Source organism: Gigantopelta aegis, chromosome 4 (genome assembly GCF_016097555.1).
Source record: "Gigantopelta aegis isolate Gae_Host chromosome 4, Gae_host_genome, whole genome shotgun sequence".
In the NCBI taxonomy this organism is placed as follows: Eukaryota; Metazoa; Mollusca; class Gastropoda; order Neomphalida; family Peltospiridae; genus Gigantopelta; species Gigantopelta aegis.
In genome coordinates this window covers 75733666-75760786 of record NC_054702.1, presented here as the reverse complement: position 1 = coordinate 75760786, position 27121 = coordinate 75733666, and the positions used below count along the sequence as shown (strand labels likewise).

Below are 27121 nucleotides of genomic sequence, written 5' to 3'. Positions count from 1 at the left end.
CAGTGTGCTATTAGGTCGTGCCCAGATTAATACTTGACACTCTGAATCTACGTATATATGTATATAATCTTGCACATGGAATCTTATGACTCTCACAAGTGCTGCAAAATACAAACACAACTACAGTTCTAATATAGCTAACAATGGTTATTGTCAAGTTATTGTCAAGTATTAGAGGAAACCCACTACATTTTTCCATTAGCAGCAAGAACAGAACAGCACATAGAATGGCCTGTTGTGGGTATCCGACTGGATGGGTGGTCTTTGATGTTGACGCACACGTCTCCCTATCATGTCCCAGAAGTGTTCAATGGGGGAAAGGTCTGGGCTTATTGCTGGCCATGGCATTCGATAGCTGAGACAGGGGAAAAAACGAAACGATGAATAGGTCTTCTGAGATGGTTCGATCCTGTGATGCAAGCGCCTCAGGCGAGCACTCTACCAAATGAGCTACATTTGTAGATCCCAGAGTAATAATATCGATCAGCCCTATATGTTAATTTTCGAAGCAATCTTATCCTACAAAATTGTAAAACCATCAAAAGCTATGACATCACTATGGCGTGTACTGTAGTGCATCACGACCTACGATGATTTTGTAGCGCTAAGATGGCTTCAAAAATATGGGATCAGATGGTGCCTACTTGTATTTTATATAGATAGTATGAAATGTTTTAGTCACCAAATGAAAAAAATGGTCTCATATGTGACCAAACCAGTCGCAATGTAGAGGGCTGTCAATTATAGCCAAAGAATATTGAACAATGATGTGTGATGGTAAAAAAACAACAACAATAATATGGATGTCTGTTTTAAATGGTTAGATTATAAAATATATATACTAGAGTCTGGAGGTTTAATTATTAAATACAGTCAGACTTGTGTTCAGGGAGGTTTACCTAGTGTTGCAAGGATGGAATAATGAGATATTTTATGTTTCTCTTCTCTTTTTATACCAGATAGTACATTGAAATATATCTTCACACAAAATGGCATATAGTCAACTTCGATCACTCCACCTTCTATCTTTCGATCTAAATTGACGGTCCCGGCCGAGTTCCTATACAAACTACATGTAGTAATAACGACCTTTGAAAACTCAAACTTCGAAAACTTGATAACCTCGATCTCTCGACCTCATTCTTTGGTCCCGCCATAAAGATTTAATAGAGTATGCACCTCTAAAACTCGACACGTGTGGTTTGATCAAACTGGTTGCTGATAGTATTTTAAAGACAAATATATTGTCAATAATGTCAAACAAGTGAAGTGCGCCTGTCTCAGGTGGTGTTAGCTGTCGAGGATTAGGGTGATAATTACAGAATAATAGATCGCCGACTAAGCAGAACGAAATGATCCTATGTTTGGTAGTCGGTGTTCGTCGCTACATAATACTTAATTACAGACACAGTCTGGTTAACTTCAAAGAGCATATGTAATAATTGTTAGCAGTGTTTGTTTTTGCTCTCAAAGGCGTGAATCGTGATGTTTATCAATTGCCAGTCATTTAGTTATGATCGAGCAATCTGGGGAAGGACCCGGTAATGTGGGGTTTGCCAGATCTGTTTTAAAAAGTTCTGGTTTCATGTCATCCAAGCAATCTTATGTAGGGCCCAGACATGGAGGGTGGGTGGCCAGATTGGAGAAAGAAAGTAGAGGTGCGAAGCATAAACAATTTTGTGTAAAACAAATGTACTTATAGTGTTATTTGGCATTCAGTGTTTTATTTGTTAGTTATGTTCCGCCATGTTATGACATCTGTAAATTTTGTTATTTATATATATATGTAAATGCCTTTTTTTTTCGTTTTTTTTTTTCTGTCAATGAATACATGAAGCCTATATACCCAAGCATATATTTCAAATTCATCTGGGTGATCCTTTTGTACGCTTCTTAGAATATTAAGGGAAATAAACCAGATGCAATGCTGCAACCAGCTGCAATGCAGTTTCAAATTTGAACTCTTATATATTAATTTCGAAAATACGAACTCCCTGAAACTCGAACTATTTCTTCGTCCCTTTCAAGATCGAGTTATTGAAGTTTGACTGTAGTATAATTACAAAAAGTAGAAATATTTCTGGATGAATAATGTTGATGTACCCCTTAGAAATATTGGAACTTTTTCATTGTGTGAGTGAGTGAGTGGGTGGGTGAGTAGTGTGTGTGTGTGTTTGTGTTCAATTAACACAAGCATCCCATTGCATTATAAAATATTAATTTTATTATGTATGGTACTTAATGTTAAGTGAATATTTTCCAGTTGTGTGTGTTTTGATGCAGCATGGTACTGACAGTACAGGGTATGGAATGTGAATTTTTTTATTAATAAGCAAAAGTTGATTCAGTACTGTAGAAATGTTTCCATATGAGTGGTGTGGTATTTGTCCAGTTTTCACATTCCACACCCAACACCACACCCATTCTGTGGAAAACAGTCTTTTTTTTATGCATATGGTGGAAAATATTAGTAAATTATTATTATTTCTGAATTTGATCAGGTACGTTCATTAAATTGATTTCATTGAGCTGTATTTTAAAAAAAATAATGAGATATTAAATTCACTATCATTTCACATCAAAATCAAGCTCATGACAAATGAAAATTATTTCATTCATTATATAAATATCAGATTTATACAGGCTTTCATAGAACTTAAAACACATCTATTAGGAGTTGTCATCTAGTATATTACCCTAACACCTATCGGAGTACTACTGTCTTTAATAGAACTTAAAACACATCTATTAGGAGTTGCCATCAATTATATTACTCCAACACGTATCAGAGTACTACAGGCTTTAATAGAACTTAAAACACGTCTATTAGGAGTTGTCATCAAGTATATTACCCCCAACACCTATCATATTAATACAGACTTTAATAGAACTTAAAATACATCTATTAGGAGTTGCCATCAAGTATATTACCCCAACACCTATCAGATTAATACAGGCAAAAAAAAAAAAAAAAGAAAAAAAATTTTGCTGTGAAACAAACAATTGTTTAATAAAAACGTATCAACTTTGCTTGTTAGTCCACTACTGTTCCATCCAAAGTGGACTATAGGTTTCATCTCCATCCTGTTCATTTGTCCGTCTTTCTGTCTGTCTGTTCCACATATATAGTTTGCTGAAAACAATTTTCACAATGCTTCAAGATATTGAGCTGAAATTTTGTGTATAGCTTTATCGTGTCCTTTTATATATCATGTTTTGACTTTAAACGGAGGATCAACTCAAATATGAGCCTGATGTGTTGGAAAGATGCATACCCGGATGACCAACTCATACTGACACTTTAAGAAATGGAAAACGCATAATTTTAGAGTTAATAAAAAAATGTGATTATTCCTGCTAACTGGGGACAGCGATTTTGTTTAGTTTTTGTGACATCCAGTGTATAGCTTGGGGCGAAGTGACGTCAGCTCCGTCCAACGCCTCCATGCACAGTGTAAACAAACGCTCTAATTTACGCTTCGCTTTCATTAACCTGACTTGTAAAACAACATAAATGACTTGATAGTAGGCCTATAATAAACTATTTAACTAAATATATTTCAATTTGCATCAATAGAACGAAATGGAGTTATACTATTTTACTCTTTTAAAAAATCCAAAGAAAAAAACAACATATTATTAGGCCTACTGGTAGAGTACGTTCAAGCAAAAACGACCGCTCACGATACCCAAATAATAATTTTCTTTTCTTTGGGACTACGTAATTGGTAAGTTTTGTGATTTTAGATAGGGAGGTCTACTTAATCAAGGCTTTTACAGAATTACTTACAGTAATAAAACAGGACGGCAGATAATGTCCATTACAATTTGAGGGGTGTCTATGCGGTTATCACACAATACCCTGTGATCTCAATAACAGAGTCACGTCTTTTTAGTGTGTCTAGACACAGTGTCTGGGGACCGTCTAAATCAGGAACCACAGGTACAGGCCATGGAAAGAAAAGACCAATTAACCAAGAAAACACTCCGATTATTATTTCAGTACGTGGGTTAATTTATGTACAAAACATAAGACAGTTATTTCAACACTTTGACAATGGTGGTTTATTTTGTATTGAAAAATAATATATACTTGGTTCTGGCTCACTGGGATGGATATTATTACAGAACATTGTGATGCATCTGCAAAAATCAGGTATGTTTTGTTTCTTCAGTTCGAAGACTAATTCCTGACATGACACGTTAGGTATTACATAACCACCAGCTCGCCAGAGGGCGTATTCACTGGGATGGTACAAAATGGCTGTGCCCGTTATATATAATAGCCGTCACATTTAAGCGTTTTATTAATTAACTATACGATTATGCTTGTTGATATTAAGCAATAATGTGCATTATATATAGTTGACTATGCATACCAGGACAAATGCCTTAATTGTCCCCTCTTTTAATGTTGATTTACCCGTTGTTTTACAGAGTTATGGCCCTTGAACTTAGGAAAAATAGAAAAGAAAACTAAATAGGGCCTCATAAAGGACATGACATGCTTCAGCAATACTCTCAGAATGCTTCTTTATACTGTTTTTGCTTAAAGAAATCCAAAGAGTTTCAGAGACACAGTGAACCCAAAATATGTCTCAAACTCTTATACTGCAGACCGATTATGAAGACAACATTATCTATTTTTGTATCAGCAAGTTCCTATACATTGGTGAAAAATGTGTCATATACATCCTGTCTTAACAGCTGGCGATTTAAACAACTCGCTGGTGAGTATTTAAATACAGTTTTTGTTTTCCTGTCCATAGAAAAATAAAGATCAATAATACTGAATGATAAAACTGTCCGAGATTTTCCAGAAAGAGTCACATGGGAGGGGGGGGGGGGTCAATTTAGGGAGGAGGGACCTTTTTTTAATTCCTAACCTGACACCACCTGAATTAGTAATTAAAAATTAATAATTTGAAACCGTCTGTATTTCAATGTTAATTTTAGTGCTATTCCCAGTATCCTGTTTAAAATATTCAAAATACAAGCTTGTTCCCACCACCAACAGGCACACACAGTCACCTCTCTTACAACCAGTGTTCAATGAATGAGAAAAATCAATCATCCAATCATCATGCAACATTGCTTTAAATCAGTATCAAGTTGATGATTTTCTTTTCTGCCATTGATTTTGGTTTGGTTGATTATGGATCTCTCTTTACATATATGTTTGTTTGTTTGTTTATACTTATTTTCTTTCTTATATCCAATTAAGGTTCAAGCACACTGTCCTGGGCACACACCTCAGCTATCTAGGCTGTCTGCCCAGGACAGGTGGTTAGTGAGAGAGAAGTCTGTGTAGTGGTTTTACACCTACTTGTTGAGTTATTAAATTCACTCTGGGTGGAAGCCGGTACCTGGATGTAAAACAAGAACCTACCAGTCTTATTTTTACATACGATATTTGGTTTGAATGGATCTAAAATATCTGAGCAAGTTTACAGATGACGAATTAATAATTAAAATAAAATTAAAATTACTCACTACCATAATTTTTGTTTTATCTTTTTTCAGAGAAATGAAGAAGTACAGATAGTCTTTCCCCATGAAGTTAAAATTAAAATTACTCCCACTATCATAATTGTTGACACACTTTTATCTTCTTCTTTTTTTTCAGAGAAATGAAGAAGTACAGATAGTACAGAAGAATGTCTTCCCCAATGAAGTTGGACACCCAGGCCATACCAACAGAGCAGTGGTGCCGAAACTACTCTTTCATGATAGCCACAAAATAATAGAGCCAACGCTTCCATCGAAAAACAAACCATTTGTCATCACACCTGTACCACCAGAAGTGATTAGTTTTGTCGGGAATCCTGGCGAGACCGTCCCATGGCAGGAGTTTGACGAGAAGACATACGTCGACAAGAAGCGAGTGCAGCCCGGAGAAGACAGCTATGCGCGGAACAAGTTCAACCAACTGGCCAGCGACAACATCAAGTCTAACAGAGGAGTCCCCGACACTCGGCATCAGCTGTAAGTCAGATGTACCTCTATCATAATGTTTGTGCATATTCAGGATTTTGAGAAGGGGAAGGGCTTTGTATCTATCAGTGCTTGCAGATCCATATTTCTCACTAAGTGGTGTTGTATGTGTTTTTGTGTGTTACAAGTGTGGGTGTTTTCAGAGCGGGAAAAAGGTAATTTAAAGGTAAATTTTTTTACTTGGCAGCTAAAGGGGTGTTAAACCCCCCTGCACCCCTAGATCTGCCACTGATATTATTAGTCCTGTGCCACTGGATATATAGATTTTGTCTTCGTCTGTCCATCCATTCATCTGACTGTCTGTCCCACATTGTTTTCTGGACTTTTTTTCACAATGCCTCAAGATATGGAGATGACATTTTGTGTATAGTTTTATCATGTAGAGTTGCATATCAAGTTTGCCTTTTATGGGGATTTAACCATTTTTGACAGAGTTATGGCCCTTGAACATAGAAGAGGTTAAAAAAAATTGTAACTGGTAGGGAACATGTATTGCTGTAGCGGCACTTTCAGAATGCTTGTTCATACACATTGTAAAGGCAGACTGATACAACAGCTGACATATTAAAGGCCTATCAAAATCAATAAAATTAAGCTTACATGTGTCAGTGTTCTCGCTGGGTGAAAATTAAAGGAGGGCGGCCGCGCAGCACCACACCCTTCAAAAAAAAAAAATGGGGTGGGGGAGAAAGCTTGGTGGTTACCATGTTGTTGTGTGTTGATAGAGTTTGTGGAAAGACATACTCCTTATTTTGCCTACAAAAAGGTTTATACGAAATACAAGCAGACTCGTCTTTTAATTGAACCGAAGATGTTATCAGTCTGATATTCACAGGCAGTTCCGGTTTTGCTGAACCGATCAAAGTTTTAATATTATTTTAATAAAAATTTCAAGATATACGAAAAACAAAAAAGACGTTTGTGTGATCCCTAATGTCAAATTAAAAAAAAAAAAAAATCCATCTTTATCGAATGAATCAATCGCTGTGATAAAATAATATAGTTTCATTTTTGTAATAGCGGTGTATATATTATTTGCCTCCCAAGATGAATGATTTTAATGCTAAATACTACCACTTCCGTTGATTTTATAAGCGGTGATATCCCCCGAAAATGAAAAGTTTACAATATAAATGAATAAACAGAATGACAGAAATGACAGAAAGTAAAAATCATCAGTTACAATTAATTATATCTGCAACTGAGGACAAAATATCAAGACGACAGTTAGTGGAAACAAAAGATAAAGTGACCGTTCTGATCACGTGACAAATTTGGCGCCAAATAAGTGGGGGTTTTTCAATCGGAGACTGCCGAATCCATAAAAAATAAAAATGTTTTCATTGCTTAAATAAAATATAACTTTTATTGTGTGTATTAAACATACAAATGGATACAGGTATGGGACAAAATAGAGGCTGTTAAAAATACTATTAAAATACGTTACAGTAACTGTCATAAATGTTTCATCAATTGCTTTTTCGTACACAACGCGGCTTGTTTCCTTTGATGTCCAGTGTGCAGACTGATTGTTGTGAGTTTTTTTATGTGTGAAAAAAGTGTGCATTTGGAAATAGCGGAGATAGGTGCTGGAAAATAAAGAGGGGCACAGAAAAATAAAGGATGGTGGAGAATGTGAACTTGTGGCCTGATGTCCAGTATTTTCAGTCATTATTCCCAATTAATGTGGTGGTTTGGGAAATGAAATGCTTCATATCCCAGTTTTGTTTGTTTTGAGGGGTGGTTCTTCGTAGTTGGCAAAACTGTCAACTTTATTTGGGAAATACAATTTTTACAATTCATATATATATAAAATGGTCAAATTTATTATCAAATTAGCTGTCACAATCAGCTATCAATTCCCACTTAACAAAGTATGAGTGTGTTGCCTGTTCACTCCAATTCTTTATATGCATATTAAAAATAGTTCCAATTTGAACACATTTTGGTCATGGTAGAGGTAGGTTATCATGGATTTAACACCACTAAATCATACATTTAATACCTAACTCATTCAGTTTTAATTGTTATGTAACTGTTAAATCCATGATACCTAGTTCAAAAATTAAATCAGAGTATGTTCATCTGTTTTAGTCTATCCCATGGGGAACACCTTTTTTTTTCATGCTATGGAATTTACTATAAGTTGAAGTTATTTATTTCTCAGCCAATTGTTTTCTAAATTGGACACACAAATAGTTTTGTTTTTTTGTTATTTGCAAAACACTTTTACTTTTCTTCTTACGTCAAACAAAACTGAAATTATTTACAAAAAAAAAAAAAAAAAAAATTGTTGGAGGATGGGACAGACAATAAATAGTTTGTTTGCTATATTATCAGTATGACTTTTTTTTTTCTTCTTTTTAAAAGATGTCGACAGAAAGACTGGAAGGCAGATTACTCCCCGACGTCTGTGATCATCACGTTTCATAATGAGGCCAGGTCGGCTCTGTTGAGAACCATAGTCAGGTCAGTTGTGTTATGTGCTACAGCAGGACTTTCTGAAACAGACTTTTTAATAACAACTACATTTGTACCTGTTTATTAAGAGCACACAGCAGTCGTAGAGCTACAAAGAATACTTCAGACGTATGTTCAACATACAGATAACGTGTGTTACATAGCCACCAAAGGAAGGAAGGAAGAAAATGGTTTATTTAACACACTCAACACATTTTATTTATGATTATATGGCATTGGATATATGGTTAATGACCACACAGATAATGAGGGAGGAAATCCGCTGTCGCCACTTCATGAGCTACTCTTTTTGATTATCAGCAAGTGATTTTTTATATCCACCATCCCATAGACAGGATAGCACATACCACGGCCTTTGATGTATAAGTCATGGTGCACTGGCTGGAGTGAGAAATAGCCCCACCAAAGGGTGTATAGTATCAAAAAGTGACCTTTTAAGAAATGTGGCTTATCAGTTATACAGGTCATTTTATACTATTAGAATATTAGATGATTTGAGAGAATAAAATTGTGGCCTCTTAACACAGGTGACTGTTTAATACAGGTGGTTGCTAGAGCAGGTTTAACTGTATAGTGATAATATATTCTGCTGTTGTTATGCAAAAACAACCCTTTCAGTTAAGAAAATGTCTATGACCAAAAAAAAAGCTGTGGAAAAACAATTTGAATATAGTCCACAGCAAAACAATACTGTGGAGTATTAAAATCTCCACAGCTATCTCCATGGCATTACCGATTGCCTTGAGTAATTGAAAGGGTTGAAGAACAGGGACAAAATAAATGGGAGAAATAAACTGCTAATTATAATTATGTCTTTATTATCAACTTAGCAGACTATAGCAATAATATTCCTTTAAATATACATGTATGAAATATACATGTAAGTTTTTCTTTCAATCATTAATACTATGCAATTTTTTTATATTGAGCTTTGATTTGTATGAAACCATAAATGTCAGTTCAACCATAATTCAACAGTAACAGTGATTTAAAAAAACAAACATTCACTTATGCACACACATGTACTGGTAAATTTGTATAGGTCAGCTTATAGTGATGTTTTGCTTATTGCAGGGTTCGAACTTAACGGTCGCCCGATCGCCCCTGGCGACTGAAAACGACGACGGGCAACTGAAAACCCACAGTAAGGTTGCCCACCTAGCGACCGATTTGTTTTTTTCGTGTTTTCTCTTGTAATCTGTTCCAATATTGTTGGTTTTTTACAAAATATTATTCGGGCAAGTGAAAATAGATCTGGGCAAGTGAAAGTGCTGTCACCACTTGCCCGGATGGCAACTCAAAAAAAAGTTAAGTGCAGACACTGTTATTGTGTTGATTCTGATATGCAATTCATGTAATTTATTAACCATTACTTTTCAGTGTCTTCCAAAGAAGTCCAGATCATTTGATTGAAGAAATCATTCTTGTTGATGACTACAGTGATGATCGTAAGTGTAGCAGAATACATAGGAAAAGAAATCATTCTTGTTGATGACAACATTGATGATTATAAGTATAGCAGAATAGATAGGAATAAAAATGATTATTGTTGATGACAACATTGATGATTATAAGTATAGCAGAATAGATAGGAATAAAAATGATTATTGTTGATGACAACAGTGATGACTGTAAGTGTAGCAGAATAGATAGAAATGTTTGTTGAACACTTCAGCACATTGTTTAACCAGCAGCTATTACTTGTCAAACATAATTGAGACACATAGTCTAAATGTTTAAACAACCTCTTATTGACACATGAGATTTCCCTTCCATTTAGCAATAAGTGTCTTCCATATGTGTCTTCCCACAGACAGGATAAATACACAGTATTGCTTTTGATATAAATTCTAGTCATTGACTGAAATATAACCCAGTAGGTCTTCCGAGGGGATTAATCATGCAATCCATCACATTGTGTTTCCTTCTTTCTCTCTCTCTCTCTCTCTCTCTCTCTCTCTCTCTCTCTCTCTCTCTCTCTCTCTCTCTCTCTCAATTATATATTTATTTTTCTGTAAATTGCTACATTTATAACAATGTTATTTAACCATGTGGCTTGGGTACATTATTTAATGTTTAAAAAAATACATCATGTAAAATCACATAAACCAGGACCTTGTCTAAAAAAAAAAAAAAAAACAGTCATCACATTTCTGACAGAAGCTCTGCCATGGAAATGACATTGAGCTATGTATTACATATGTTACTATGTTAGGGACAGGTAGGTTCAGTGCACTAACAAAAATACATTATTCATTAGAATTGTTAGTTCTGGGATTGTATATACTCACTTGGATCCCAAATGTCAGTGCAATTGGATAGTTTTAAAAGGTGGAGTTTATCTTTACATGGGTCATTTCTGTCTATGTTTTGATAGAATTAAAATCTGAATCTACAATACATGCAGATATAAACTTTTAGATTTAAAAACCCCCATTACTATAGCAGGCCCGTAGGAACGACTTTGGGAGTGGAGGGGCACTGATGGATCGGGTACAAACTCTATATCAGATTTTGGTTACAATGGCAAACATTAATGTGGTAAAAAAATATTTTTAAAAGGCTCACAATGGGGGGGACTGAATATTGGTCATTTTTTTAAATTACTGTTGGCAGATTTAAGTGTTTTGCCACTAACTAAAGTAATTTTGTTAAACAAGTATCTATGCAGAATTTTAAAAACCTTCTATTATTTCTGCCTCATATTTTTACCTTTCAGCTTCTGATGGTGAAGAACTTACAAAGATAGAGAGGGTCAAATTAATACGCAATGAAAAAAGAGAAGGTAAAAGCCATAATATGTCTGGAACATAGACAGTAAAATTCTAAAGTAATTTATTTCATATTGGCCCATCATGTCATATGTCCTGATAAATATGTTTTCGTAAAATGTTTCATATTATGTGTACAGTTCAGTTTACAGATTAAAAATATCTAATACTATATTATACACACAAAATAATTTTAAGTGGCCTCAGAGAGTATTTAATGAGGGAAGATGGAAATTATTGAAGATATACTATATCTATTGCATATTTATATTAAAATTAGACTCTCTTCACAAAAAACAAATAACATATTAAATAACAATTATTTCCTTTAAGGTATAATACAAGATTGATGAAAATACATTACAAATATTTTAGTTATATTCACTTCAAACCCATGGCATTTTTATTTGTCATTACTGGCGTTATATTTACCATAAGAGTGCACGTCATTTCTAATACCTGTTAGTAGTACTTAGCTACATGTAGTTTGTTATCACATACATGGATTACATGACGTGGAAATATTTTTGTTTCAGGATTAATACGATCTCGTGTAAAAGGTGCCGATGCCGCAAAGGCCAAGATTTTGACATTTCTCGATAGCCATTGTGAGTGCAATGTCAACTGGCTGGAACCGTTATTGGAGCGGGTTGTTGAGGTAAACAATATATTGTGTAATTGCACTGAACAATTTATGCTAGATCTCCTAATTAACATGTTGATGTACTAGTATGCAATTGGTGCACTAGTTGTGTAAAGATGATTTTTCTTTTTTAAGATGTGCATACTTATAACAGACTTTTGCAAACACTCATAAACTGTTCTGGTGACAAGACAGTTTAAAAATTTGTTTTGTTTAACGGCACCACTAGAGCACATTGATTTATTAATCATCGGCTATTGGATGTCAAACATATGGTCATTTTGACACAGTCATAGAGATGAAATCTGCTACATTTTTCCATTAGTAGCAAGGGATCTTTTATATGCACCATCCCACAGACAGGAGGTGACAATACAGATAAACACATGAGTAGTTAAAGTTTGGTTTGTTTAACAACACCACTAGAGTAAATTGATTTATTAATCATCAGCTATTGAACGTCAAATATCTGGTAATTCTAACATAGAGTCTTAGAGAGGACACCTGCTACTTTTTTCCAATAGTAGCATGGGATCTTTTATATGCACCATCCCACAGACAGAATAGCACATACCACGGCCGTTGATACACCAGTCGTGGTGCACTGGCTGGAATGAGAAATAGCCCAATGGGCCCACCGACGGGGATCAGTCACAGATCAAACACGCATCAGGCGAGTGCTTTACCACTGGGCTATGTCCCGCCTCTCCTATGAGTAATGAATTTGAGTAATCATAAACTCCAGCATTTACTCAGAGTGAAAAATTGAGGTTTACAAATACAGAGACAAGGACATCATTCACTGATTGGCAGGATCTACCTCAGTCAGTAGAGCAGTCACCTGATTTGTTTGGGTCAAAATATCGAATCCCCTCTGGTTTTGTCCAGTGCACGACGCTAGCCCCACAACTGGTATGCATTGTCCTGTCTGTGGGGAAGTGCATATAAAAGATTCTTTGCTACTCATGGAAAAATGTAGTAGGTTTCATCTGAACACATGTCAAAATTACCAAACGTTTTGACATCCATTAATTAGCTAATGATTAATTAATTCTCTAGTTATGTTGTTAAATCAAAAATTGAGGTTATTAATTTATTTATTTTATGTTTTGGGAAAAGTTTTTGATCTGATCATTCATGATATACATATTTAAATAACTTGTCTTTATTGACTGGTATTGTAGGACCGAAGGAGAGTTGTTAGCCCTATTATTGATGTCATAAGCATGGACAACTTTGACTACATTGGTGCTTCTGCTGATTTGAAGGGAGGTAATCTTCGTTGCTTTTTTTTCTAGGTATCTTCAAATTCCATCAGGATCTATAGCATTTTAAAACAAATTTCATATGTTGTATTTTATTTGTATTTCGGATTTAATGTGGAAGGAAAACACAGATTAAAGTTTATAATATAAAAATACATTCTGATGGTTTAAAGATTTGTTTGATGGTTTGAAGACTGGTATAGAAAACGTTCAATATAGCAGGGGTGGGGAAAAACCCTTTTCTCCCGGTCTGAGACCGATTATCGATCTCTGAGACCAAAAATATTTTTTAAAAACGTGTGTTTACCGGTCCCCCTTTTGTCATTCTTGTCGGTCCGAAGTACCTGTCCATTTCTATTATTGGAACAAATTCCTATTGTCAAGTGGACTGGCCTGCCCAGACATCGGTATCTTGTGCATGATTTAAAATAATAAATAAATACTGGTCAATATGGCTGGTGTTTCAGACGTTTGTGATTTTAAAAATCTGCCTAAGTATATCGCCAGTCACTGAAGTCTGACCAACAGTAGTGTCAATCCATTGCCACTAGGCTACACATTTGTCAAAGTCGCTGAGCCAGTCAAGAGATTAAACAGACGTTTACGATAGCACCATTCTTGGTTTAGAGAGCCATCAAGGTATTACACTCCAATTAAAACAAAGGACCCAGAGTTTGCAACTGGTTACAATCAACACCTGTCAACACCTATGTACGGGGCTCTGTCGAGTCGAGTGTCCTAGTCCGAAGCAAGAGGCTTTTGTGCAATACAAACTGCTTGAAACAGCATAAAATATACTGAAATAATCGCTAAATGTATTTATTGTTGACTGTTCGATGTAGTGTATCCAATAATTATAAAGGATTTTAAAATGAACAAAAGGTTTCCACCTTTTTTGTTAACAAGTGGGAGTAAGCAGAACAGCTACATGTACTGTTATTTCTAGAGCCAGTAGAGGTCAAATTTCATCCAATCAGTGATGACGTTATTAATCTCTTTGTCTAAACATGTGCTAGCTCAGGCTGTTAAACGCTTCAACAGTGCCATCTTTTATTAATTTTCAGGACACAGTATTGAATACTCGTACTTTTTATACATATATGGGAATTAAAATTCATAACTTTTATTCCTTTTTTATATTATTTATTCCATTATGTAAAATATAATATACAATTTGTGGGGGGTTTTCACTGATGTGATAAAAAAAAAGTTTCATGTTTATCGTTTCGCGTTCATGATTCAAGATAAAACTATACAAATGTGACTAATTTTTTTCCCAACTATTTGGCAAATATCGTGTTTTAAATGTTCTTTTTTTTATTATTCCTTTCTTTTCTGCACCCGCCCCCACCCCCCCCCCCCCACCCCCCTGGTAGTGATGACATCAAGTGGAACCGATTGACAATTTTATTTTCCCCAACCCCTGCAATATAGTCATGTGACTTTAACATAAACATAACGTCTTGCAGGATTTGACTGGAACCTGGTCTTCAAATGGGACTACATGACAGCTGAAGAACGTAACCACAGAGCAAGTGCACCAATATCAGAAATAAGGTACATAGCTGTCTTGAGGAAATTGGGACTTCATTTCCAGATTAGTTCACATTCTTCCTGGAAATTTGTAGAGTCTAAACTTGAGCTCAGTTTTAGATTTTGACTCTTAGCATCATATGTATGTTAGACTCCTAATTTGAGCATTGAGTTAGACTTAAAATAAGGACAATTTGATAATAATTATTATGTAAGGAAAGAGGTATGTGTTTAATGACATGTTTTCATATTTAACCTATAGCTGTTTTGATATGTAAAACATAATTATTATTTTTTAAATTATTGATTGTAACAGCAGTGTTCTCATTGGGTGAAAATTAAAAAAAAAGGAAGGGGGAGCTTGGTTACCATATTCTTGTGTGTTGGTCAACTGTGGAAAGACATACTCCTTATTTTACCTACAAAAAAAGTACAAAAACGTTTATACGAAATACAAGCCAACTCATCTTTTAATTGAACCAAAGACGCCGGTCCGACATTTACGGGCAGTTCCGGTTTTGCTGAACCAATCAAAGTTTTAATATTATTATTTTAATAAAGATTTCAAGATATACGAAAAACAATAAAGATGTTTGTAAAGTGATACCCTGATGTCAGATACATTTTTTGTTATTTCCATTATCATCGAATGAATCGATCGCTGTGATAAAATATAGTTTTGTTTTTGTAAAGGCGGTGTATATATTATTTGGCACCCAAGATAAATGATTTTAATGATAAACACTATCACTTCTGTTGTTTTTATAAGCGGTGATAACCCCCCAAAATGAAAAGTTTATAATATTTTTTAAAGAATTGCTGAATAAACAGAATGACAGAAATGTCAGAAAGTAAAAATCATCAGTTGCAACCAATTATATCTGCAATTGAGGACAAAATTCAGATGATAGTTAGTGGAAACAAAAGACTGAATAACCGTTCTGATCATGTGATAAATTTGGCGCCAAATAAGTGGGGGGGTTTTAATTGGAGATTGCCGAATCCATAAAAAATCAAATGTTTTCATTGCTCAAATAAAATATAACTTTTATCATGTGTATTAAACATACAAATGGATACAGGTATGGGACAAAATAGAGGCTGTTAAAAATACTGTTAAATTATGTTACGGTAATTGTTGTAAATGTTTCGTCAGTTGCTTTTTTATACACACAATGCGGCTTGTTTCCTTTGATGTCCAGTGTGCAGACTGATCATTGTTTTTTTTATGTGTGGAAAAAAGTGTGCATTTGGAAATAGCAGAGATAGGTGCTGTAAAATATAGTATGGTGCAGGAAAATAAACAGAGTTCGACAAATCCGCTAGCCCGACGCCCGTGGCTAGTGGTTTTTAAGTTTGGGCTAGTGAGAAACGCAAAACCACTAGCCCACAGGGCTAGTGGTTTCCACCCCCCTCCTTATCGCTCGATCGTGGGTGTTTTTTAGTGTTTTTTCTTTTTCTCGTGGTTGAAATTTTGTTTAATAAATTTGATTGTGACGTTTGTCATCAAATAATATCAACAATGCAATCAGTATATAATAATAATCCACTTGAACTAGGTCTGCAAACTGCAGTAACATGCTACCTCTATATCACCAGTTACAGCATGCATTGTTTACTTTTCCCTTTCAAGTTTCTGGCACAGGAAATAAGTCTAATGACATGCGTGTTTTGATTGGTTGGACACGTCATGTGGTAGTTAATCTCGCACATATGTTTTAGGCTAAGAACTTGGAAATCACCAGTCGCGACGACAGGTTAATCTCAATCAAGTAAACCCCAGTCATGCTTTGAATTTCAGTGTTTGTTTTATTTACCTGTTGTTTTCTAATTTAACACTTCGCTGACTTTAATGGTAACCGCACATGCAATGACTCTGCTTGGCCTATTAACGTGTAGCGGTCTGGATAATGCGTCACAGTTGCCGATACAAGATGATACCTTTTTGGTTCATCAATTAACAACGGATTAGATGTCGCCGTTATATTCTTTTGATATCGGTCTGACACGGGATGATGCCCTGTATTTGAGCAATTGACATCACCGTTCCTGGCGACATAAATAGTAGGGCTCTACCGAATACACTGAAACATCTATTACCGTGTGTCACACTGTCGTACCCTCATTTAAATTTAATTATTTTGATAGTGGTTTTAGATAGCAACCATGAGTTTGCTCAATTATTTTGTCCCCGGGGGGAGAGCAAAAGCGAAAACGGAACAATGACGATGGATCACACTTGACAAAAAACCAAACGTACAACACGGCAAAAAACTGAAAGTTACAACATGATTTAAGTGTTTGTTTTACTGTTATACTCGTAAATGTGTAATGTTACAAAAATTATATAAAAGTCATAATTATATAATTGATCAGGAATTTGGGCTAGTGCTTTATCTTGGTGGGCTAGTGGTTTTCACAAACCCACTAGCCCTGTGGCTAGTGACTTTTCAAAATATTTGTCATACTCTGAAATAAAGAGGGGTGCTGAAAAATAAAGGAGGGCTGCAGAACATGAAAGGAGGGCGGAAAAATGCAATAGCAGGGCAGGCCGCCCTGCTTAAATGGAGCAGCGAGAACACTGAACAATCTAGGTTATATTATAGACAAACCTAAGTGGCACATCTATAACAAAAGACTTTGTCATTTGTTTTAAAGGTTGCATTAAGTGCTGTGTTGTCTAAGGAAAAGATCATTGCTACAGATTTAAAAGAGTAGCATGATATGTAATATCACTGGGGGTTTAGATATTTACTAGTATACAATATGTTTTAACTGTTTATAATAAACATTACATGTTAATAAAATATTCTGTATTTCAGAACTCCGTTGATAGCTGGTGGTCTGTTCACTATTGATAAGTCGTGGTTCGATGAGCTGGGAAAATATGATCCTGACATGGATGTTTGGGGAGGGGAAAATTTAGGTAAGACTTTTAATATTGCTTAGGTTTTGAGTCTTAAACATTGTAGTTTATTCTAGAAAAGACAAAATGTTCTAACACATCTGTTTTAAAGACTACGAGTCAAAACATACCAAATGTTTGACATCCAATAACTGATGAATAATAAATCAATGTGATCCAGTGGTGTCGTTAAAATAAACTATAAACTAACTGTTCTACACTTGTTATATTTATTCATCTAGGTTGTTTGCTACTCTTGGAGTGTTGCAGGGATCATCAATAAAACTGCTACATTTAATATAGTTGTTGAAAATATTATGACATGTATGTCTGTTATGGGTTTCATTCCAAATGTTCAGTACCGTTCTTAAAGGTTAATTGTCTTGAATTCCAGGATTGATGATGTCAAGTCTATGAACTGTTAATATTTTGTAAATTAATACTGCATGTTCAAATATCCCCATTATACACTTTATATTTTTATTAGTCCCCTATCATTCCAACTGGAGGGGACTATAGGTTTTATCTCCATCCTTTTGTCTGTCTGTCTGCCTCACATATAGTTTTCCTGACTTATTTTCTGCAATGCCTTTAGATATTGATCTGAAATTATGTGTATAGCTTTATCATGTACTGTTTCAGATCAAGTTTGACTTTTATGGCAATTTACCCATTTTTCACAGAGTTATGGCCCTTGAATTTAAGAGATAGGAATATTTTTGGGCCTGGTAGGCCAGGACTCTAATAATGCTTGTTTTTTTATAGTGATGATCAAAAATATTTAGAATTTATGACGTCCTAATTTCTTCATTTTATATGCAAATAGTTGGAACCAAAATGATAGTATTGTTGTTGTTTTCTAAATATTTAGAATAATGTTGCTCACTTTGAATATTGGATTTTTTATTTTATTTCAGAAATATCATTTAGGGTCTGGCAGTGTCATGGTGCTTTGGAAATAATTCCATGTAGTCGAGTTGGTCATGTCTTCCGCAAACAACATCCATATACATTTCCTGGTGGCAGTGGAAATGTGTTTGCAAGGTATTATCAACATGTTTGTTTTTAAACATAATTATGTAACATGTAAGTAAACAATATTATCATAATTTTTGTAACATGTAATATAAAGGGTATTATCAAATTTTTTGTTTTTAACAAGATTTAACATGTAATATAAACCGTAATTGATTAGTCATTTGTTGAAGTAAAATTTTGTGAATAAGTAAAAGTAAATAATTCAGTAAATCAGGATTATGTTTGTGAAATCATTTCAGAGCAGGCAGTGGGCAGAGATAGGGATGGGAACTGTTTATTGAAGGATTTTGTCACATTTACATGTTAATATTTGTTTTGTTTTCTTCTCACAGAAACACCCGACGAGCTGCCGAAGTGTGGATGGAAGATTACAAGCAGTTTTACTACGCTGCGGTTCCTAGTGCCAAAAACATCGCATTTGGAGAGTAAGCTCATTTGGAATGATGTTTGCAATCAGTTTTAAATCTTTTCTGACTAACTAGAGAGGGGTTTTCTATAGACATTACCTGTCCTCAAACAAGTGCACCTCCCCCCCACGCAAGTGGTCTGGTCCGAACATCCCAACAGCCAATGGGATGGCCTAAATTCTTCTACTGTATACTGCTCTCTAGTTCCGGTCACATGACTGTAACTTCCTTCTTTTTCTCTTCGCGAAAGGGTCTGGACGTCTTTTGTTTGGCTCTGTTTTGGAGTCAACTTTTTTTATAAGACCTTTGGTTTTGTATTCGTGTTGGGTGAAATGTTTTTCACCTTATATTTCGTTAGCTTCGTATAGCTTCGTATGTTCTTCGCGTATTCGCTTGACTTTCAAGCGTTATTACATGAAATGTTGTTATATTGCCGGTTGTCGTGTCGGACGCCATTTGCAAAATGGCGTCTGTTTTGACTGGCTTGGTGTTAGGTGGAATGTTTTTTTTTTCCACCTTATTCGTTACCTTTCGTATGTTTCGCGTATTTCGCTTGACTTGCCAAGTGTTAATTACATGAAATGTTATTATATTGCCGGTTGTCGTGTCGGACGCCATTTGCAAAATGGCGTCTTTGTTGACCGACTTTGTGTTTGTGTCATGGTTTCTTTTCTTTCTCTTTCACAGATTGAAAACTTATTATCATGTCAGATGTTAATGTTCAGCGTCAGGTACGAGCGTGCCTACGCTGTAAGAAGTTCACTGCAGGCGGCGACCCTCATGAATTATGTCCGGGTTGCCGTGTTCCTTGTAGCCTCTCTTCGAGATGCGACCTGTGTTCGGGCCTGTCTACTGTCGAGTTCGCGGCTTACTTGAAGGTGCTGTCGGCGAGAGCCAAGAAAGTGGAATCTTCGCCGTCAATTGCGGACTCCATAGCAGATGTATTACGTTCGATGCTACCTACTATGCTGAAAGAGACTATGGCGTCAATGGCGGCCTTACCACAACCGGCGGGTTTGGGACCAGGTCCGGTTCAAGTCCCCTCTTCGGGGGGTGCGGCTCCAGGATGCAAGACTTCAGATGACAGGCCTGCAGTTACTACGCACTGCTCCGTCTGCTTCCAATCCGCATGAACTTCGTGCCTTGGCTGCCACGATGTCCCTGCATTGCAACACATCCATTCAGCACATCATCACTGGCTGTTTCTGGGCGACGGACTCCATCTTTGCCAACTATTATCTGAGGGATATCTCCACAGAAGACGTTGAGGGGTTCCATCATCTGGGTCCGGTTGTTGCTGCACAGACTCTGTTGAATACAAGCCATCCTCGTCGCCGTTGATGTCTGTCTGATTCTGGGCTGCATACCGAGATGTCCACCGAATCGACAGGTGAGGATTGCTTAGACTTTTGTTCTTTTGCACAGTTCACGCACTGGTGCCGGAACTTTTGTCTCGATAACCTTAACCCTTCACTGCATGTGGTTATTGGCTGTCGTTATTGAACTAACAGATCTTTGGTGTACTAGACAGAAAACATTCGGGGGTCTTGTTTTGTTCAATGTTCTGACGGATGCACCTCATTAGGTTGTCGCTTGTTATTGAAAAACTATAACACTTCAATACGTGAGGGTTACCTAACACCTGCATCCCTGGTGGCTACGTCTTCCCACCCTGTCAGAACCAGCATAAGATGTGGCTTCCGCCTCCTGGTTCATGTGTTCTAGGAGCCGTACCGCCACTGCTGACGGATGCCACCATTCTGGTTGTTGTTACTAACATCACCTGCATTGGTCTGTGACGGGCATCCCTAGGAGGAGGGTTTACCAAGGTTGGCCTTTTTCTTCCACTAGTCAGCCTCTTTCCGGTTGGGGAGTTATCACAAGCATCTACGGATCTCGGCACCCACCACCATCTGTTGAATGCTGCACTTGTTTGAGGACAGGTAATGTCTATAGAAATGGAGAAAACTTGAGTGTTTTTCTCTTTTATAGATACATTACCTGTCCTCAAGATTCATCCCGCCCGGGCCTCCCCGCTTCCTGTTCTCCGTGCGATGCGCTCATGGAAAAAGAAGGAAGTTACAGTCATGTGACCGGAACTAGAGAGCAGTATACAGTAGAAGAATTTAGGCCATCCCATTGGCTGTTGGGATGTTCGGACCAGACCACTTGCGTGGGGGGGAGGTGCACTTGTTTGAGGACAGGTAATGTATCTATAAAAGAGAAAACACTCAAGTTTTCTCCATTTTTTGTTGTTGGTTTGGTGTTGTTTTTGGGGGTTTTTTTTTTTTTGGGGGGGGGGGGGTTACATAGAGTGGATACTTGCTTTTGCTTGTTGGCAACCACTTGTAAGATAAATTGTCTTCAGTGGGTACTCATGTATTATTATCTATATATATTCTTTGGGAATAGTAAGAAGGTCTGTTAAGACAGTTGGCTGTTTATGATGGTGGCCACTTGAGCGGATTTGACTGTCTATGTACCATATTTTACTGGAAATTAGCTCATGTCTTTGAATAAGCCCCCCTCCTTTTTGACAACATTTAAAAAATTAGGCTCCCCTCTCCTCCCCCCCCCCCCCCAATCCCCATATCAGAGTAAATAAAACAAAAATGCAAGTTTGCTTTAAAGTGCTGTGCCAGATGTATGATGTATTGAGCTATATCAATCAAGATATTGTTTAATATGATTAGAAAATTATGAAAAAAAAAGTAAAAAAAATATATACCAGTATATTTTCCATTTAAAAATATTCCCCTGAAAAACAGAACCAGCTGAATTCGTTTCGGGAAGTTCCGTAAGATTTGATCCGTGACGTCACGAAGGGAACTCCTTTCGATAGTCAGCGTCATTGTACATTGCCTCTTTTGTGTTTATTATGGTTAAACGGCGTGTTGTTGGCGGCTGTAGCAATACAAAAGCCGAAAAATTTAGTCTTCACGCATTTCCTAGTAGTGTTGCTGTGAGAAAGCTGTGTGTGAATTTGATTAAAACAACGTGGAAATACTGGACAGGAAGAAAATGCCGGAGACCGTTACGACAACAGACACTTTAGTTTCGATTCGTCCGAACTGGCTTGTTGGCTTTAGCGAGCTATGGGAATACCATATGTTATGGCTTTTAAAAAAGATGCTGTACCAACAATTTTTCTGCGACACAAATCAAATGACAACAAGCCGACGCCATCCACACCGAAACGACCTTGGGGTGCATATCGTCAATGTCCCAAATTGCGTTATACTTTCAACTCCGGTCAGTTTGTTTTCTCATGCACAGTTCGTGCAATCATCGAGATCCGATTTGTTGTCGTTTGCATCTCGTTCATTTGTCAGATTTTTCTTTACAGTTCGAGAACATTAAAACAATAAAGTACAGACAAGTAAGTATCTATAGCCTAGTCCGTCCCATCCTACAAAAATATAGGGTTTTTTTGTAAAAAGAAAAAGAAAGAAAAAAGAAGCTAATTTTGTATGCATCTTAGAAAACAATCGACTCCAAATTCCATAGTATGAAAAAAGGCGTTCCCTGTAAAACATACTCTTCAAAAAAAGAAACGCAAAAGGGTACAAATGGGTTATAACTCCGATTTTATGTTTCCTACCGGTTCATGCTTTGTGAATATAAGGTCATTGCATGTCCCAAACACATTCCCACGGTTACATTCGATAAAACGCAGCTACTGTAAAATAAAGTTTCAAAATGTGAATATTCGCAAAAACGCAGCCACGTGCAAACCATGTCACCACTGCCGTGCGTTGTCTGCACGTGCAACATGAACACCGACAGTATAAAAGTGCAGGGTGTTCGCTTGCCTGGCCTCTGTATCTGGCCGACAGTTGACAATCCAGGACATGCCACGTCTCAGTGAACCGCAGAGAAACAATGCCATCGGCCGACTAGACACAGGCGAATCCAGAACGGCCGTTGCCAGGGCATTCCATGTGTCCCCAAGCACCATCTCCAGACTGTGGGACCGTTACCAGCAACATGGATCAACACGTGACCTCCCTAGATCCGGTCGACCACGGGTCACTACCCCCGGGCAGGACCGCTACATCCGGGTACGCCACCTTCGGGAACGATTGACTACTGCCACCTCCACAGCCGCAGCAATACCAGGTTTGCGCAGGATATCCGACCAGACCGTACGGAACCGCCTACGTGAGGTAGGAATTCGTGCCAGACGTCCAGTTCGAGGTGTCATCTTAACACCACAACACCGTCGACTCCGACTGCAGTGGTGCCAGATTCATCGACAATGGCCTCAACTGCGATGGAGACAGTTGGGGTTCAGTGACGAGTCCCGATTTCTGCTCTGACGTCATGATGGAAGATGTCGCGTGTATAGGCGTCGTGGTGAACGTTATGCGGCAAACTGCGTGCAGGAAGTGGACAGATTCGGTGGGGGTAGTGGCAAGGTGTGGGCAGCCATCTCACACACTGGCAGAACTGACCTGGTCCACGTGCAGGGCAACCTGAATGCACAGGGTTACATTGACCAGATCCTCCGGCCACACATCGTTCCAGTTATGGCCAACGCCAACGCAGTGTTCCAACATGACAACGCCAGGCCTCACACAGCACGTCTCACAACGGCTTTCCTACAGAACAACAACATTAATGTCCTTCCTTGGCCATCAATATCTCCGGATTTGAACCCAATTGAGCATCTATGGGACGAGTTGGACCGACGCCTCCGACAGCGACAACCACAGCCCCAGACCCTGCCCGAGCTGGCAGCAGCCTTGCAGGCCGAGTGGGCCACCATCCCCCGGGACCTCATCCGTACTCTGGTTGCTTCAATGGGCAGGCGGTGCCAGGCAGTTGTCAACACACGCGGAGGCCACACCCGGTATTGACTCCAGATGACCTTGACCTTGGTGGTGTGTCCTATCACTTACTCACAATGGACTAGAGTGAATTGTGAACAATCCTGCAACATTTGGTAATTATCGGACTCACCATTCAATAATTAAATCAATTCTCCAAATGTTACGACAATGTGGTTTTGCGTTTCTTCTTTTGAAGAGTATACATTAAATTAATTTTACTATACCTCCCACAGAGAAAACCTGTTTTCATACTATGGAATGTGTTATAAGTTATTTATTTCTGAGCAGACTGTTTTCACAACTGCAAACACAAAAAATAGTATTGTTTTGTTATTTCCAAAACGCTTTTACTCTTTTTTTTACGTCAAACTAAACTGAAATTATTCACACAAAAATCATCATCATAGATGGATGGGATGGACTAAAAGTCGTTTTTGTTTATTTTTTAAAATTAAAATAAGTTATTTATTTCTGAGCAGACTGTTTTCACAACTGCACACAAAAAATAGTATTGTTTTGTTATTTCCAAAACACTTTTACTCTTTCTTTTTTTATGTCAAACTAAACTGAAATTATTCACACAAAAAACAACATCTTCATAGAGGGATGGGGCGGACTAAAAGTCGTTTTTGTTTATTTCTTAAAATTACCGATATTGGGTCCACTTGACTCGTAGAATTCAAGAGTTATTTATCGTCTTTTCTACTACATCACAAGTATTAGAACATACAGTGTAGCAAAATAATTCGCACACAAAACAAGAATAAAAGTTGTAAATTAGTGGTAAGCTGTCTCCACGATCATTTTCATCGTCATCTGTCAGGCCGGTGGTTCGTCGGAAGATGTTCCAGGTTCAAACTGATACGGTATTATTTGTTGTGTTGCACAAATATTAGTCCAGTCGTCATTACTACACTATTCATCATCAAAAGAAGAATCGCATGATCAAGCTTGGCAGTCGCTGTTGGTCCAACTTTCGCTTGCGCTGGAAGTCATCTCTTGGTAGGTTTCTGTAAAGCGCGTACCCTTCGTGACGTCACGGCTATTTACAGGCAAATATTTTTACCGAGAATTTTACTCGGTCGTTTCCGGCAGTGTTCTACGGGAGTGATGTTTTATGGGGCATTTTCGTAATTATTGACTTACATATCGGTGTAAAATATTATTGCAATGAATTAAGAAAGCATTTAATTGTGGAATTTTATGTTCATTTAAAAGGTCATACTGTAACAAATAATTAACACAAATGTAACACTATTTTATTATGACCAGTGAGATTTAGCAGTCTAACAATGTGTAACATTGTTTTCAATTCATGTCTGCAGTCTTCCTTCCATCTACCGAAGTCCAGGTCTGAACTAAAACCCATGTCTATTTAGGACAATACCTTATTCTCGTTGGCTATAAACAGTTGCAATAACCTAGATTGACAACAGTACTATAGCTTAAAAGTATGTAAGCTGTTAGAATTTGCATGCACGCACATCTCTGTTTGCCAGTGTTTGGTGTCTGAAACAAACGTGTATACACAAATGCCAGTACCGGTATGTTGTTAATTGCTGTTGTTGCAAGTCTTCTCAGCATTAAATTTTGGATGTAAATAAACGGCATTGATAAGTAATTGTAACATACTACATAGGAAGTAAAACGGTTAATTTTATGTAGGTTTCTGATAATTAGATACTAGATGCATTTTTATTATTAGAGTCAAACCTTGTTATACCGCCCACTGATTTTGGCTTATAATGAATATGGCGTTATTGCGAGTTTTATTATTTCCACTTGTAAGTGCACCAAAGCTTAGTACTGGCCCCAAAGTAGGCTACCCTAGTTGTGTTACAGAATAACAACAATATTTAATATGCTATATTACAGCCCTCTTTATTCTGATTGATATGCTTGCAAGTACTGATGAACTAATGCCTAAAGAGAGGCTCAAATAGGGTACATTATAAAACTAGAGGGAGGGGTATTTGTTCAGAATTATGTAACATGTTAAAAACAATTTCCTATTTTTATTTGTAAGAGCTAATGAAGTAATTTTGGAGGGTGGGATGGGGGCTTAACGTTACATACTATTTTAAAGGATTAAATAAATAAATAAAAAGGTAGTAATCTTGATTTTCCATTATGGAATTGTGGAACGACCATCACCTGAGACAATGCTGGCATGTACCTTATGATGTCACACATTCAGCGAATGAGTGATTGGCAGACTACACCCAAGTTCAGTCAGCTGATATTTGCAAATTGACTGGTTCCCACAGTGGTAATTTGTTTTACTGTGTAGTGTAAAAAAACCCAGCTACTTGTCACAAATTAGTAGATGGTAGACGAGATCGTCCGATTGCGATATATCGGGTTATTTTACTATGCTTTCATATAGGAATGTGTCACCCAATGCGTTGATGGATAGGGGGGGGGGGGGTAAAAAAATTATAAATTTAAATACAAACGATCTGTTCTCAAACATGTTTTAGGTGATAAGCAGGGATGGTGGTATACCAGAGGGCCATATGAAAAGGTTTGAATGTATTACTATTTATTAATAATAAATGGAACACTATTATTTAATAGACATGGTAATGAACAGTTTTTTTTTCTTTCCCAGGTTCATTTAATTATTATTATTTTGAATTTTGATTTTTTTTTTTTTTTTTTTTTTAAACAAAAGTGGCCACTTGTCTGGGAATAAGCCCTCTGGGCATTGTTCCGGTCAAATACGGTAATATATGTTTATGTTTAACAGTGTACTTCTCTTTTCAGTGTGTCCAAAAGATTACAGCTTAAAAAAGACCTGAAATGCAAACCATTTAAGTGGTTTTTGGAAAATGTTTACCCAGAGTTAAAGTAGGTGTAGACAGTACATTATGATTAACTTCGTATAACTGTGGTTGAATGTTATGAATTTGAGTATTGTAAACTTGAGATACAGCGACTGATATTTGTGAATGTTTGCTATAAAAACATCAAACAACACTTGTGGAATCTTTGTAGACTTTATATGGATTAAATGTTGATAGACGAGTCTGTGGGGTCATTCAGATATTTCATAACAGTATTTTTGTCTATATCCTCTCCCTGTAACATTGCATAATGCTAGATCATCCAACTCCAAAATGTACATAATGCTTGGAGACGCATTATGGTTTCTCCCTCTTCACAAACAACTATAATGACTATAATGATACACTAATTAAAAAAGGAATAAAAACCAATGGGTCTGTTGTGGGGGATTGAATTTGTTGCCTC

General features: G+C 36.9%; 1 protein-coding gene across 1 annotated transcript in view; it reads left to right on the top strand.

The window, feature by feature from the left end:
• The window catches only part of LOC121371103 (polypeptide N-acetylgalactosaminyltransferase 2-like), a 69007-nt gene that overhangs the window by 26462 nt on the left and 15424 nt on the right, over positions 1 to 27121 (top strand). The window contains exons 2-12 of the mRNA XM_041496755.1: positions 5627 to 5985; positions 8365 to 8463; positions 9856 to 9923; positions 11195 to 11260; positions 11783 to 11904; positions 13074 to 13161; positions 14624 to 14711; positions 17510 to 17613; positions 18510 to 18636; positions 18963 to 19055; positions 26636 to 26719. Coding sequence (XP_041352689.1) covers positions 5627 to 5985; positions 8365 to 8463; positions 9856 to 9923; positions 11195 to 11260; positions 11783 to 11904; positions 13074 to 13161; positions 14624 to 14711; positions 17510 to 17613; positions 18510 to 18636; positions 18963 to 19055; positions 26636 to 26719 — 1298 coding nt within the window. The remainder of the gene's footprint in view (positions 1 to 5626; positions 5986 to 8364; positions 8464 to 9855; positions 9924 to 11194; positions 11261 to 11782; positions 11905 to 13073; positions 13162 to 14623; positions 14712 to 17509; positions 17614 to 18509; positions 18637 to 18962; positions 19056 to 26635; positions 26720 to 27121) is intronic.